General features: G+C 40.2%; 3 protein-coding genes across 9 annotated transcripts in view; 2 read left to right on the top strand and 1 right to left on the bottom strand.

Annotated features, from left to right (window-relative positions):
- The window catches only part of LZIC (leucine zipper and CTNNBIP1 domain containing), a 35,267-nt gene extending 28,938 nt beyond the window's left edge, over positions 1 to 6,329 (bottom strand). For 2 of the 6 annotated variants that reach the window (XR_010616389.1, XM_065696807.1), the window contains exons 1-2: positions 1,183 to 1,286; positions 110 to 245 (exon numbers count right to left, since the gene is read on the bottom strand). Coding sequence is in view for 5 of the 6 variants with exons in the window: in XM_065696807.1 (XP_065552879.1) it covers positions 110 to 245; positions 1,183 to 1,283 (237 nt within the window). In the remaining variant the exon portion in view is untranslated. Of the gene's footprint in view, positions 1 to 109; positions 246 to 1,182; positions 1,327 to 1,879; positions 1,969 to 2,041; positions 2,150 to 6,243 lie in introns of those variants that run through there. The other 4 variants (XM_065696809.1, XM_065696808.1, XM_065696811.1 and 1 more) reach the window with 4 other exon arrangements.
- On the top strand, positions 1,898 to 9,612 carry NMNAT1 (nicotinamide nucleotide adenylyltransferase 1). Of its 2 annotated transcripts, none has more exons than XM_065696805.1 (5): positions 1,898 to 2,246; positions 5,016 to 5,190; positions 5,574 to 5,757; positions 6,439 to 6,584; positions 7,013 to 9,612. In XM_065696805.1, exons 2-5 carry the CDS (start codon positions 5,073 to 5,075, stop codon positions 7,414 to 7,416), a joined length of 852 nt encoding a protein of 283 aa, XP_065552877.1. In that variant the 5' UTR covers positions 1,898 to 2,246; positions 5,016 to 5,072; the 3' UTR covers positions 7,417 to 9,612. The 2 variants fall into 2 exon arrangements, with proteins under 2 accessions (XP_065552877.1, XP_065552878.1); XM_065696806.1 differs by lacking the exon at positions 1,898 to 2,246 and adding an exon at positions 3,229 to 3,293.
- A 2,708-nt stretch (positions 9,613 to 12,320) lies between these two features.
- On the top strand, positions 12,321 to 15,974 carry RBP7 (retinol binding protein 7). Its single transcript, XM_065696812.1, has 4 exons — positions 12,321 to 12,455; positions 14,866 to 15,044; positions 15,308 to 15,409; positions 15,729 to 15,974. Exons 1-4 carry the CDS (start codon positions 12,383 to 12,385, stop codon positions 15,777 to 15,779), a joined length of 405 nt encoding a protein of 134 aa, XP_065552884.1. The 5' UTR covers positions 12,321 to 12,382; the 3' UTR covers positions 15,780 to 15,974.
- Positions 15,975 to 16,200: the final 226 nt, after the last annotated feature.

The following is a 16,200-nucleotide window of genomic DNA, read 5'->3' as shown; positions in this document are numbered from 1 at the left end:
AACATTAGATACCTAGATCTAGTTGTCATATGTGCCTCTCTAGTAATTATAATGAACCACTTGTATCTAAGTTGTGTTTCACTGAGTCCAGACAGAAGATCATCCTTACCAGTTGCATCCCACTGAGCTCATCCACCAAAGTCATATCTCCAGACATAATCTTCTTCAGGGAGTCATTGATCTCACTCAGCTGTTCCAGAGTTTCTTTTTTGGTCTCTTCATACTCATCTGCATCCAGCTCCTCTCTAAAGAGGATCCAACAAGACACATTTATTCACAGGATTAAACCCGAGATGTAATATGGAGAAAAGGACATCAGGGAATACCAGGAGCTTGCTTCCTCAGACAGCAATGAAAACATTCACATCACTTCAGACCATTCTGCTCCAGCCCTCTTAGGTATTATTTAGCTAATGCATATGTAGTTTTCTTGGCTGTCCACCACCTCCCAGCCACCCATGCACGTGTATTGTTTGCATGAAGTCACTTGTATGAGGAAGGCCCTGACAGCTACAAGATGCTCAACACTTGATGCAGTATTTAAAAGGGTATTTTGGATCTCAACAAAAATATGCAGTGAGACTGTCTTGCTCAAAGCTATAGTGAATGCATCTCCTCACCCCAAGCCCATCAAGTTACTCAGGAATAACTGATCCTTCTGTCTAAACTTTGCCCAAAAGAATGACACTACTAACCCTAAGCAGTTATAATTATCTTGGAAAAAAACAGGTACTGCTTGGACATAAATTACATGAAAATGTTAGACCAAAAAACCCACATAAACCCAGATTGAAACATTCATAATTATAAGACAAAAAAAAAAATAGACACAAGAGCTATTTGTTAACTGCTATTAAAAAAGCCCATATGAAAACTGTGAATTCTGTGAACACCTATTACAAGTTAAAAAGTCACACTGAATCTCAGTGAAAACAGTAATGAGTATTTCTGCCCACACTTCCCTCAAGAAGATGCTAAACAGAATAATCTTAATAAAAAAAGTGTTTTAAACTTATTTTTACTACCCAATACACTTTAAAATGTTTACCTCATTTTAGAACTATAAAGCCACAGCAAAACAGAAAATATCCCACATGCTTTTTTTGAAAGGTACCAATTTTTGCTGCCAACCGCTTAAAGAGAAATATTACCACATAAGAGGAAAGAATCCGTGTTTCTTACCTACATTCATCCAGATCTTGAAGCTGCTGCATTAACCTATCCAACTGCTCTTCCAAGTTTTGTTTGAGCTTACTCGTCTCTGTTGCTCCTCTTGAAGCCATTTTCTGTTTTCAGGTGAAAATTCTAAGCTGTTACATGACACTCCTAGGGGAAAGAACATTCTACTGTTGTGTACCAACAACTCAAACCTTATTTTGATGGAATGTCTAATCAACACACTTGGGAGATTCTTGCAGTGGAAATACAAGGGTGTTAGGCTGGGTCTACAGGACTGTTATCTCAGCAGTAAGAGTCAAATAACCACAGTGCATAAACCCAAACCTGTTTCAAACCAAGCATCAATTACTGAAATGCAGAGGCCCCACTCTATGCTATGGACAACAGCTTTTACTGTTCAGCAGCCTCTTAGGAAACTATTTAAGAGACAACAACCCAGATGCAGGTATCTGAAAAGGGCAAACGCCTTTCAATCATAGGCTGTGGAAAACGAGCGCTCTGGAGAAGATGTGTGTTTCTGATCTATGTTTCTCTGGGTATCAAACAGGAGCAGTCCCCACGGGACACCTGTCGTGGTCTGAGGGTCTGCACCAAGGCCAGCGGCGCCGGCAGCCACACAAGAAACAGGGGAGCGAACAGGGCTGGGCGAGGAGGACCAAGAAGGAGGAATCTCGGCGCTACCCGAGCCCTGCCCGCCTACCCTCAAGGCCAGGCTCTTCCTCTTTCGCGGCTGCGGTGGCGGGGACGAGTCCGCGCCGGACTCGCTCCTGCGGGCAGAGCCACACGCCCCGAAAGGAGGCCGCTACCGGCCACCGGGGAGCCACACAAGCCCTAACCACCGCCCGGGCCCCCCGCGCCTCACCTGGGGCAGGCCGCGGCAGGCGGCACCGACAGCACGGGCGCAACGCAAACCCCGGCGGAGCGGGCCGCGTCTGACAAGCTCCACTTCCGGAGCGGCGGGGCCAATCGGAGCGCGCCGCCGTCGCACTCGAGCCAATCGGAGCGCGCCGCCTCCGCACTGCCCGGTGCGGCCCCTCTGCGCGGAGCTGCCGGCGCGGCCGCGGGCGGTAAGCGGGGACGGCGGGGACGGCGGCGGGGTCGGGGCAGTACCGCGTGTAAGCTGCTGGCGGCGCGGAGCTGTGGGGAGGAGGTTACCGGAACGGACGGAAAGCGGGAGTGGTTGGCGCGGAGAGCTGCCAGCAGCAGCGTGCGCGCTGCTAAGTCAATGTGCTTAAATTCTGCAGCCATGTAAGCATGTTTAATAACGATCTACCTCCGAAACATAAAGGAGATTGACCAAAGCATGCTTGTAATTGGCTGCTTACCCACAAAAGCCAACAGGCTGGGGTTCTGTACCATTCCCAAAACTGCTGCTGGATGGTGTACTTGGATGGTTTTTAGGGCAAATACTTGTTCAGCCCAGTTAAGCACCAGCAGGACTGCAAGCGGTACACACTGAACATTCGTATTATGTATAAGCATGATGAAATGGTATATAAGCACATATGTAAAGGAGTACATCACAGGGCACCTCATTTGTCCGTCTGAAGAAGGGAAAATGACCCGGGATGCCCTGCATGCATGGAGAATCAGCGACGACCACTTTCATTTAGTATTTGGCATAAGATAGTGTTAATCATTTCAAGACTGTTCTCAGCTGTGGCACTAAATGCCTATACAGATCTCTGTATAACAGACACTGGACTGCTAGTTTGAATCTTGGAGTCAAACCGTGATAATTAGATTTGTGTCAGGCAGTGCCAAATTACACTTAATTCATCAAAACTACTCATGTTACTATACAATAGGAAGAGGCATAGCTTCAGGCAGTGGCTGGAACTCAAGTCACTACTGGAACCTTGTCCTTTTCTCCCAGGGAATGTGCAAACTGCATAGCTTTTCCCCAAAAATTAGACCTACATGAAGGTTATTCCACCGAAAGCAGATCCCAGCTCTGATGGAGCTGTGTTGGTTATGAGGATGACATAACATCGTGTACGATAGTGTGAAACCAGTGCTGAACAGAGGAGGTCACTGTGAATGAGGAGACTGAGGCTGTGGGCAAGCTACTAAATCATATTCTTAACTTCTATGTTGATATGAAGCACTACAAGGTGAGTTCATGATATGATAATTGCCTGTTTCTGAAGAATCTGTAGCAGCATCAAAACGGACACCTGGCCAATGCCAGAAAAGGCACTACAGATTTCCAGCTTAAATTTTCTACTCTTTTTGCCCTTTTTTAAGGAAAAAACCAACCCTCTTCAGATTTGCAGCATAAGCCACTTTCTTTAGAAAGTGGGGCTTCAGACAAAGGCAAGTCTCACTCCTTTCCCTGTCTGTTCCCATAGTAACTCTCCTAGCCCGTGCCCCATGAAGGCTGCACTCCAAGGAACGCCAACACTTCAAATGCCAAACTACTCTGCAGTAATAAAGAATATTTCTAAAGTCTGTAAAACTTGAAAGCCCAGAAAAGTACTAACACCTGCAAAACATGAAGCCTTGCAAGCCTCTTTCATGCAAGGGCTGTTTGATGTTGGTTCATAGTAGCTGGTACAAGGTTAGCTGTGATGATATCTTACCACTGTGGTGGCTGCGAACATCACTCAGCCTCTTTGTAAAGGAGACAGAACGTGAGGGTGACCTTGTGGGATTTTTCCAGGCTGTGGTGTTGCTGTAGAAACAACAGCAGACTATTCGTGCTCAACACAGATGTCTTGGACATCTCACGAACAGTCACAGCAGGAGGATGGCCTGTAATATATTCCAGTTTCCATTTGTGCAGGGCCAGGCTAAGGGAAGCTCTCTGGAAAAGCCAGAATATACTCATGAAAGAACACTGAGAAGCAAAAGTCCATGTCGTGTGAGGAGAAAAAGTAGTGAAATTTTCTTATTTTCACCAATTCTTAAGCAGCTTTTTGAAGGCAAAGTTCAAAATTGGATCAGTGCTGTTGTATTTTAAAAAAGGAAAGAAAAGCTGGTATTTAACTGCAGCTTTTACTAAACTTCTTAAAATTCAGTGTTTTTTATCATCTGTTCCGCTGGTACACCTACCACTTATTTCCTGGAACACAAAGTAGATCAGGTGTTTCCATGTTTAGGCCAGAGCACTCTCTCCCCACATACCCTGAGCATGTAGTATCTAAATAAATCCCAAATGAAGACATGCTAACCCTCCTCTCCTCTGGAATTTAATTTAATATAATGTTACATTTACAGATTTTGCTGGAAAGACTCACTGCAGTTTAGAGTAGCAGCACTGGAACTGTCACAGGTTGTTCTTCCCCCTCCTCTTCACCCTAAGCACTAGAAGTAACGAAGTTGATTGGCATTGGCATCTTAAATAACCAGCAAAGTTCTAATCAAGTCTGGCCTGCAATCAGGACAAATTATCCCTACTCATGAAGGTTTTGTGCATGAGCTGCTCTTCTGCTGTCCTCTCTTTAGGCAAGCAGCCTGTTTTCAGTAATTTCAGTTTTAAGATGTTTCCTTTTGCATATAGGAGGGAATTGCAGCTGCAAGTACATATGTCTTCTTCCTAGCACACTCACTTTCCTCTACATTCTTGATTTCTAAAGCCCTGCAGAAGAATTATCCTCCTTTCAGCAACACAGTGCCACTGTTGTCTCAGCTCCTTGCTTTGTACCTCTATCCTGGGATAACCAGAAAGAACTAGAAGCCATGGTTTTAGTCTCAGAAACAGTATCACACAAACAATCACAGGCCAAATATTGATGGAAGGAAAAGACAGTGTTCAATCTGATCTTGAACTTTTATGCCCATTGGAAGCACAAATAAGTACGAATAACTTTCTTAAATCTCATCTCTTCTTGTAGTGGCTGGAGACTACCACTAGCGTTCCCCACTTGACTCTGCAGCTGTGAGAAATAGCTATGGAAGACCCCGAGAAGAAGACTGAAGTAGTACTGCTGGCCTGCGGGTCCTTCAACCCCATTACCAACATGCACCTACGGCTATTTGAGCTGGCTAAAGACTACTTCCATGAAACAGGTAGGATGGTAATTTAGCATTCAGAACAGCTGTAGTAACTAGTTTTGGAAACAATTAGATATTGAAGCTAGTATGTGTGTACATATCATACAAAGTCATGTAGACCAAATACATGAGAGAACAGCTTTATAGATCTGTTGCTTATTAATTTAATGTATTTTATAGTTTTTTATTAAAATATATCTTTCTAATATATTTTACTATATATTGTGCTGCCTTGCACACTAGCAGATGTGTACTGTACTTTTCCACTGGACTAGCTGTCAGAGCTGGCCCTGGTGTTTTTAAGAGGTTGCAGTGAGTAATAGTTTAAATACAATACAGTGGAAGTAACATCTGCTCAACCACTTTTCATGTTCTAGTGTTATGTGTTTTTTCCACAGGAAAATATAAAGTCATCAAAGGAATAATCTCACCAGTCGGTGATGCGTATAAGAAGAAAGGTCTGATAAGTGCAGATCACCGAGTAGCTATGGCAAAACTAGCTACAAAAAACTCTGATTGGGTGGAAGTTGATGATTGGGAAAGCAGCCAGAGTGAGTGGTTGGAAACACTAAAAGTTTTAAGGTATTTTTCAACCAAACCCTAAAAAGTCTCAAGAACCTATAGAAGGAAAAGCAATGGTGTTAGCTCTCAGTTAGAATGATGGCAGGCTAAGCCCAAATCATATGAGTAGACTCAGGAAATCCAGAAGTACTATTTATATGACCACTGTAAATGAAAGATTGCACCATTAGTCCTAAACATACAGAAAATGAACCTGTCGTATTATATATATATATATTTTAAGATATATTGTTTCTTTGGCTTAAATCAGTTTTGGTGCTGAAAAGGTATTCACAAGGAAGGACAAAAGACTAGAATGGGGTAGACACATGCTATGCAAGCCTCCCTTGTTTGATTCTGATTGTGCTCTGCTGCCCATTTCTGTATTTCAGGGCTGGCATGAGAATTGTCTGAAGGAGTATCTTTTTTAAGTTTAAAGTTTTTTACTCTTTCAGTCACCGAGGTTCTTTTGAAAATGAATTGTTATTAAAAAAGGAAATAACCAACCTTGTAGTTGTTGCTTTGAAATCTTTCCAGTTTGACCATCTTATGATCCAGTTCTCACAAGTCCCTGTTCCAGTAGATAGGTTCTTGGATGTGAAAGTTCTGCAGGAGGAAGCAGTGACAGATCATTGAGTACATCATACTCTTGCCTTTCTTTTCCTGCATCTTTAAAATACCTAAAATACATCTGTTTTGCAGGTACCATCAACAAAAGCTTTTACCTCCTGATCCCACAAATAGCCTGCAGAATGCTATACCTGTAACAAAGGCAGGACGGAAGAGGAAGCAAGAACAAAATAGGCATGAGCCCATTAAAAAGAAAAATCAGAGTCCAGATATAAAAAGTTAAGTCTGTTTGGAAATTAAATGCTTAATAATACTTGCTATTTCAAGGGAGTTGTGCTGATGAGTAGCTTTTTTTAATGCTAGTTGTTGGTTCTGATTTCTCTTTGATCCTACAACATAAAGCAGTAAGCTTTGTAGGAAGACAACTTTAATGGTAAAATGTATAGCACTTTTAGAGGCTATTTTCCAGTCCTTTTGGATGAAGGGTCTCCCATAACTTTTTTTCCCCCAGTATTAAGGGGATTTTTTTCCCCTGTATTAAGGCTACTCGTTATAAATTACATACTCAGGAGTCTTTTTATTTCATTCCATTCTCTCGTATTAACCAAAGATTAAAGGTAGCCTGGAAATTAAATGTCCCCATCAAGTTAGCTAAAATCTGGTGGCCTAAACAAAGCCCTATTTCTCACTTATTTTTCTCTTTAAGGTGCCCCACAGCTTAAACTGCTTTGTGGAAGTGACATGCTGGAGTCTTTTGGGATCCCCAATCTGTGGAAGTTGGAGGACATCACTGAAATTGTGGAAAATCATGGCCTTGTATGCATCAGTAGAGCTGGAAACAATGTTCAGAAGTTCATCTATGAGTCTGATATTTTGTGGAGACATAAGAATAACATTCACCTTGTGGAAGAATGGATCACAAATGACATTTCCTCCACCAAGATTAGGAGAGCACTGCGGAGGAGCCAAAGCATTCGTTACCTAGTGCCTGATGCAGTTCAAGCATACATAGAAAAGCATAACCTGTATAGTCCAGAGAGTGAAGACAGGAATGCTGGGGTCGTCTTGGCTCCCTTACAGAAGAATGCAAGGGATTCCAAGAACAACTAATAGGCTCTATACAACTTTCTGCTGTGAAAAAAAAGCTACAGTTTAGTACAGGAAAATATGTTTTTTAAGGGTTAGGTTTTTTGTTTGTGTTTTTTTAAAGTAAAGAGCAGGCTAATTCTGTGGCTTTAGTACATATGTAGTTGCTGTTGAGGTTTGGTGCACTCAATAATTGCACCTACACAATCTTTTTTAAATCTAATAAGATTTTCACATCTAACATGTCACAGTGCAGTGAACTAAATACAAGCATTCACACTTCATTATGAAAACTACAGACTAACAAACAAACCAAAGGAGAATGTTTTGATTGGTTTTAACTCAGACCAATCTGAGTCTAATTTTTAACAATTTCCACTGTCTTAACAGACAAAGCCATTTTATTTCAAAATGTACTACTTACTGCCAGGAAATCTGTTTAATTTTTTAAGACATTGCCAACATGTACACCTCAAAAAAACTATTTAGCTCTATGCTGGAAGGAAAATAATTACTCCTGGCTGAAGTGGTGCTAGATATACCATGCTTCGAGCTGCCTGCCTTTCAGATACACAGCCTGTTTGCTGTTGTGCAATTTGCTCCCAGAAATGCCTTGTGCTTTACGTCATTCATATTTCCAAAGCTGTACTTTAAGCTCAGCAATGTTCTCATGGAAGGACAGACCTACTTGAGAAGTTGGTTTCTGGCCACTGATTTAATGGCTAGAAATTAGCAGTAGTGTCATTGCACTGATTCTCAGACAGTTCTCCATTTATTTCAAGTAATAAATGAGCTTTCACTTTTGAGCCAAATGTATATAGCCAGAATTTCTGTAACTGGAGTTGAAAAAGAAATGATAGGATATTAAGACTGTGAATAAATGAAATGGTTTTCTTTGCTAGAAATCTGGTTTTGAATCTATTGGTATACAGTCTCTATTATGTGAATATAAACTAGAGAAGCACTGTGAATGTCATGGTCATAGAATTCTAACTCCCTTTATTTGCTGCCATCCCTTTTGTGTTTTGATTATGTGTCTTATAAAAAATGTCAAGGTTTCCAAGATGCTCCCTAATAGGTCAACAGCTTTTTCATATGATCTCCACAAGATGACTGTTCACATTTTTCAGATCACCAAATCCAATAGAATGGGAGATTCTCGGGGCAGGAAACCTAGAACCAGGGACATGTTCTAAGAACATAACTGTGACAACCTGTCATCCTCCTCCCCTGGGCAAAGGATCTTCAAGGAACTGAGGGAGCAGTCTAGGCATCTCTAGGAGCTTAGTGGGAATGTGGAAGCCAGAAGCAAAACACAGAACATCACAGGCAGTCCTGGGTCCTGTGAGGCTCTCATAAAACCCAGGAGGGGCGTCAAGACACTGGGAAAACCTGTAACCCCTAGTGGAGCTAGCAGTGGGCACTCAGACCTGGAGCCCCACATGAAATTCTGCACAATTACCATACACTGGAACATCTGAGTTCTAGCTCTGGCCTGCAGAGATGACTGTCTACAGAGAATTAACAGGGAGACTGGTGTAATGTCAGATCACAACTTGGAAGTGCATCTGTAACTGCACTGTGACAGAAAATACCATCAAGGATTATTTTGTTTAGTTTTTTCTTGATGATTTCTGTATCAAATGCACTCAGTCTGCCATTTGTCCCCTAGAGTTGACACAAGCTTACACTGTCCTTTGATAAGGAGGCTGGGTTTGTTTATCAATAGTAATAAAGGTACTGAAAGGTAAATTATGCCCCCTGCAACACCTTAGCAATCAAACTGCCGTAACCGGTTGAAGGTAACTACATTACTGATGGTGTGCAGGAAAGCACGAGATCCACTTTTCTCTCTTGCTTGCTGTCTGTCTTTATGACTGACAAGAATAGAGGCCAAGAAAGATTTATTTTCAGCACTCAAGTCAACCAGTGTGCTTCTGAATAACCTTCTGAATAACTTCAGAGCACATCTTTCTAATAAGAAAGCACCCTATTGATGTGGTCACTTTTCAGAGTAAAACTGCACTTTAAGTCTAGGTTTATTCTCCTAAATAATGATGTTGTTGTGTGTTGGTGCACTTTGTGTAATTCTAGAGAAACTGCAAATTTAGTAGGATGTTTTATAAAGCTTGGGTCTTCAAACAATTACATTTCACTGGGGTTTAATGTAGTTATGTGTGATGGGTCTTTCAATAAAATAAATTGCATGTAATATGCTAATTTTAGTCATGCTGTTATTAACCAAATCTGATGTCTGATGACTACATGATTTTTAAGTAGGTAGAATGGTGACAGTACAGTTTTGTATATACAAAATAGAACATTGTTCAAAAATTACACTGACTGCTAAATGTTGATCTTTTTCTTTACTCGTGGGATCCAGAAACCTGCCTGTTAAGCACTGGAAGTAACCTCACACTGTGTTCAGTTATTAAAATCAGCATCACAGTGATCTGGCATATTCGAAAATGTTAGCTATGACTTTAAAGAGTGGACTAGATCTATAAAAGAATCTATATACTTGCAAACGTCAAGTTTGTGAATAATCCAGTTCACTGAACTTCCTTATAAAAGAGTTATAATGCAAAATATGTTATAAATACTGCGGTAGTATTTATAAATACTTCATCTACTTCTGAAATAAGGGCACAACCTTAATGGAATGTGTTAGATGCTCAGTGCTGCACAGCAATTAAGGTGGAAAAAAATACTTTCCACAAAAAGAAAATTGGGGACTTTAATGGAGAAAGAAATGAACCATCCTGTGACACAACCAGGGCACGTGTCAGTTCTTACGAAACATTCCATGGGCAATTCGCTGGCTGAGCCTTCAAATAGCAACCCTGGTAGCCTTTGTAAGTCTTAGTTTGAGATTAAGTACTATCTCCAGAAAGAAGCACCATATGCCAGACAATCTGCATTATTTTAACTTTCAATTAAAATGTTACATCCAGGCTTTTACACAGGCCTCATTCAAGGACTGACTTCTCTTTACTTGGAAGAGTCATTGCTACAGTGCTTTACTACCATACTACTACTATACGTAGCATTTATAATAACAAATTATGGGTGAAATGTTACTATTTGAGTCCAGGAAAACAGTAATTATCATTTTTCTGTGCTATTCCTAGCTTAGTATAGGATAGAGAACAATGTCCATCTGCAAACAGGAAACAAGCGTTGACGTCCTAATTTCCTACTAGTGTGATCTGTGAGTCATATAGGTCAAACTGTCAGCCCCAGAAATGTAGCTAAAGTTCAGGGAAATTAATTTTCTCTGCAAAATGTTATCTTTTTATTCAGCCTAACATGAATCAGTAAACATATAAATGTTGTAGCTGTAGGTTTTTCTTCATTCAAGATTCAGAATAGCAAATTCCCTTTTACTATGGTAGCAATACAGTTACGATTTCCCTTGCCCATCAATTTTGGGGTTTTATTTTAATGTAGCCTTCATTGTGGTGCTCATTGTTGTTCCATGTGACCACTTAAAACGTGGGATTAAGCTAATGCTCAGAGCATAGGTGTGACTTGAGGAATTATTCTTTTCGCCATCTTACCAATGAGGAAACTGAACTATGAAGTCATCTACCTGTCCTGTACTTGGCAATTCTGGAGTGCCTACTTGTTCAGCATTATGAAATTTGTATCTCTCAGTAGGTTGTAACAATAAGGCATACAGCTTGCAAAATAACTACAGATTATTTGCAGGAGGAACTGCAAGAGATTGGAAAATTATGTATCTTTTTAAGGAAAAAAAATCTCCCCTCCAAATTTCTTATATATCCTTTCTGTTTGAAGTCAAGCATTCTATATTCACTTTTCCAAACACTTTGCTGGGTCATCACTTAGGAGATTTCCTTCACTTCTTTGCTGAAGACAGAAGCCCAACAATGAAGCTTACCTGCTGCATCTTGTGCTCTACTCCCTGTATGCGATAAAGGATCTAATAATGCATCAGTGGGAATAACTTCTGTATCATGTTTCCTTTACTGTGTGTTTCAAGAATAAAAAGCAAACAGGGGGGTACATCTTCGATATACACGAGAGTAACTTTTGAATTTGCTATTGTTATTGGTTATTTTTAGGAGCACAAAGTGGATTGCATGAACAGGTATTTGTCCTCTATCCCATCTAGGAAAACATAAATACAAAGCTGCAGAACTAGAAACAGAGCTCAGGCCTCTGGATCTGCTGTCTCATGCTTAACTTTTACACAAACTTTCTGCCTGGTAAAGCATCTGAGAAAATAAAGAATTTTTAATGTATACATTCAACTAGGATATAACTAACGGCATTAAAGAAATCAGAACACAAATAGGTAAACTGTGGCATAGCACAGCGGTGTTGAGAGTCACATCAGAGAATAACATACGCAAACAGTTTTTGTCTGTCACTTTTCTGTTATAACCACTAAATAGTGATGCTGCCTACTATTCATTCCAGACATAAACCAACAAGATAAAATGCTTGTCTCCATTACTGTGTCAGAGGTACTTCTTTAAAATTTGCTGATACAATACCACCCAGAGCTAAACAGTCCATCCCTGTCTGTTCAAATACAAAACACAGCATTTATTTCAGTGGGTAGACCACCTTTTCAACATGTATGTATATTTTGGATCATAAAGCCTAATATACATACAGGGGCCTTTAGTAATGACAAAATCTGTCCATGATTCCCTTTACAGTATGCAAGAGGGACCAGTTCCTCAAACCAGTTCTTGGTTTGCACTGCAACTCTTGGGCTATTAACATTTGCTCCACAGAACGATTTCAGTAACTGTGAACTTCTCCCTCCAATGCAGCTACAGCTGATGTACACCCTCTTGCCTATTGGCTCAGCAAAAGACCCTTCCCCTCCATCAGTAAGGCTCCAGGATGTAATCCCACCCACAGTGTTCCTTATATAAGGCCTGGTTGGATAACTATTTCTTCATTTTTGATTTTTGGCCAGAGGTTGACTGCATCTTCCTTCCACAGTCTGGCAATGCCTGTGGATTTCAATGGGACCTGGAACCTTGTCAGCAATGACAACTTTGAAGGTTATATGGTGGCCTTAGGTAGGTGCAAATACCTGATTCTATCCTTCCTGTAAGGGTCCTCGTGAATTTTAGTAGCCTGAGTTCTTCTAAAACCTAGATATTGCTGAAGCTTTTTTCTCCGATAACCAATGGAAGGAACATAATATGGAATGATAGACAGTATTAACTATACTTTATAACCTGTCACCCAAGTGTCAGGAATTTCTCAGCCTAATACTTGTTAAAAGTAGAATGTTTTCATAGGTTTCATTAGAGACAGGGAAAAGCTTGCCCTATCCACTCACCTTCTCTTGCCTTGGAGCACAAACTTACAGAACCTATGTCTAGGGTTAATTAAATGTTAAGTAACAAAAAAAAGTTCTTGGGTATTTCCCACTTCCAGGCAGTTGTTTAGCTTAGGGTCATTTACTTTTAAACAGCTTGCAAAATCCTTCTCTCATTACTGTGACTTGTTGATGAGTCTCTCTAACTGTCCCTTTTCTGAAGTGCTTGAAGCTAACCTCTTAGCTTGCTCAGATCTCTTACAGAGAGAGATTAACAGTGCTTTAACAGGGAACTAAAGTTGTTGGTACTTCATTAACTTTCTTGTACAACGCTTATTACAGAGTGACAGCAGGGAACCTTGAGTGCTGCCTTCCCTTTTCCCGGCCTCTCCCACCCCTTTCTGCCTTTTTGACTTGTGTAAACTGATGACCAGCAGTGTTCCTTGTTGGTTATTGTACACACGATTAGAATGAAATCTGTTCTGTGGCTGTATCTACGCTGGATGACATACTTAAGCAGGCTAGTTTATATCTTTAACATGGTGAAAGAAGTACTCTCTGTTTCTAATCCTTCTAATCAACAAGAGCAAGAAAGGTTGCTCTTATAATGAGAATTTATTCCTCAGTTTGAACACTAAATAATATACTCCTTACGTTTTAATGTCTTCAAACGGAATAGGGATTGTCTGTTCCTTGATAATAAGCATTGTTGAGCTAAGTAAAGGGCTTCTTAAAATTAAATGTAACTAGCAATCTTGTGAAAAGTGCAATTTGTTTTCCGGAGGTAATTGAAGGAACTTACTTAAAAGCAAAGGCAAAGAATCCTGTTGATGATTTACAACCTATCTTTAATTACTCCTGCTTGGCTGACAGTATACTGAATAAAACAAGGGCTGAAACCAACATTGTAGAGCTCGAATGAAAAGCTATTCTGAAAGGGTGAGTCAGGAGGCTAATATCAAATCAGCTTTGAAACTAGAAAGTCATGGATATAGACACGGCTATTACAAGCCTAGCCCTACGTTCAATTTAATACCTACCTCTAGCATTTGTTAGAGGTAAGAGTAGATTTGTAAGTAGTTTGTACGTACACGTTCTTACAACAGTGTTAAGGCTTCCTGAGTATGGCTGTTGCTGATATTGAATTCAAACCCCTCTGTGCTAAAAATAAACTGGTAACCATGTAAAAATATGACTGACAGATTCTGGCACTTCTATAATGCATACATACAGTAATCAAGCCCCACTCAAACACAGACTGCATAAGGAGTCATGTGGTTCCACACATGGTAGCTGAACCCATCCTGTCAAGATCACAACCCCATCCTGCATAAAGAAACTTCTAATGGTCCTATAAAACAAAAGTTTTAATCTAGGTGATGAAAAAAACTAAATTAATTAATATACATTTTACCATCCCCTTCCTGAGTAGCTGACTTGGAGCATGCTATTTGGATGCAATGTAATGCACTTGCCTGACAACTAGATGGCTGCTCCTCTAAAGAAATAAACATTCACTGGAGAAATAGAAAGTTCAGAAGCACTGCTTTAAACTCAATATTACCAAGGACATGAGGACCATTACAGATAACCAGGAAATCTTTTGACAAATGTGATGTTTTCTAGTTGCACTTAAAAAGTGTTAGTGGCAAGTAGCATGTTCTGAAAACAAGCCTGAGTAATTAATTTTAGGACTGTCCTTCATTTTACCCTATTTAAGGTACAGGGTGAGAAGATTTCTTGTTAATTTACTTAATGCCTTTCCTCTCTCAAAGAATGGGAATAGGAATTAACTACTCCCTTAACCTAAGCAGGCGGTAAGCATGAGACCAAGCTTAGGGTGACTGTGTGGGAGACTAACTCCCCCCAACTCCTAAAAGGACTCCTCAGATTTGAAGTCCTAGAAATCTTGCATAGGAATTGTGCAACAACCAAGTCAACTGGTTTCCAAAGAGCAAAATGTACAAGAACATGACTCGAACTGTGTTAACGTACAGCTTTAAACAAAAAAAGCTCAAACAAGAAAATCAAACCACAAAACCTTGCATAGCAGTAAGGTAAAACTGTCTAAGAAATGCTTCTAGTATTAATAAAGCCATTTTGACTGGCTGCTGATAAATACAGCTTGATAAATACAGCTCTGACCTTTTTGCCTCCTGCCCAAGGTATCGACTTTGCAACACGCAAGATAGCAAAAATGCTGAAGCCTCAGAAAGTTATCAAACAAGAGGGTGATTCATTTTATATCCATACCACTAGCACATTCAGAGATTATGTGCTTCAGTTCAAAGTCGGTGAAGAGTTTGAAGAAGATAATAAAGGCCTGGATAATAGAAAATGCAAGGTAAGACTGAATATATAAAATCAAGAGGCCATGACAAAATTAAGATGCTATGATCAGTCCAGCTATTTGAGCAGAAATTGTTTCAAGAATACTAATTGTAATGCGGTGCAGAGGTGGGAGCCCGAGTTACATGCATGGAGTTTCACTATCCATTAGGAGTCATATTTAGGTCCAGGAAAAAAAGAACATTGTCTGTGAGTATATTGCAGAAGTGAGACAAAGTAGTACAGAAACACTTTTTTTTTTTTTTTTCTCTTCCACAGACCCTAGTTACTTGGGAAAATGACAAACTTGTCTGTGTCCAGACTGGTGAGAAGAAGAATAGGGGCTGGACTCACTGGCTTGAAGGAGATGACCTCCACCTGGTATTTACTTCGGATTTCTACTGATTCTGTCTCTATATGATAAAAATAAGATCTATAATGTGGCAGGGTGTGCACAAGTCTGCTTCTAACTTTGCAGTATTTGTAATGGATGGCAGGTAGAAAACACATTCTGCTTTGATTTTAATTTAGGTGGAACAACTTCATTGTTCCAGTGTAATGTGAATTCAGAATGCTAATCATAACTTATTAGCATGGCAGCAGAGTGGTGGTCAGTAGTCACGGCAAAGGTTTTATATTCACTTTTAGAATAAGTTCCTTTGATTACTATGTACATCTATAATTTGGGGTTTGTTTGTAGGAGCTTCGTTGTGAGAATCAAGTATGTAGACAGGTCTTCAAGAGAGCTTGAACACACATACTTGTTCCTACATGGAGAAACAGCTGTGTACAGGAGACTGCATCCTTGTGTCCAGCAGTGGTTTTACGGAGAAGAACTGATTCCTTGTACCTATTAAATAAATGTTGTGATGTCTTTGGCTCAGGAAGTAAGTCTGCTGTTGCCAGTGTCTGATTTTTGCTAATAAATGTCTAAAACCAACCTTCAGTACCTGACTTCTGAACATGTTTTTGGAGGAAAAACCAAAACCAGTCCTACACGTAAGTGGTATGGCTTGGGTCTCTAGTTAACTCAAAGTGTAAATCAAAACAAGAAAACCTGTCTATTCTAAAGGTGTGTGCCAGTATCAAACAAAACAGGTGGAATGGTGGTAAAGATGATAACAAAGCAGACAAATGATACAGATTTATTATTCAAAATGTTTATCTTCAAG

The sequence above is a fragment of the Lathamus discolor genome, chromosome 16 (assembly GCF_037157495.1).
Source record: "Lathamus discolor isolate bLatDis1 chromosome 16, bLatDis1.hap1, whole genome shotgun sequence".
NCBI classification, from domain to species: domain Eukaryota; kingdom Metazoa; phylum Chordata; class Aves; order Psittaciformes; family Psittacidae; genus Lathamus; species Lathamus discolor.
The sequence above is the reverse complement of the archived record's forward strand: the minus strand, read 5'-3'. Positions and strand labels throughout refer to the sequence as shown.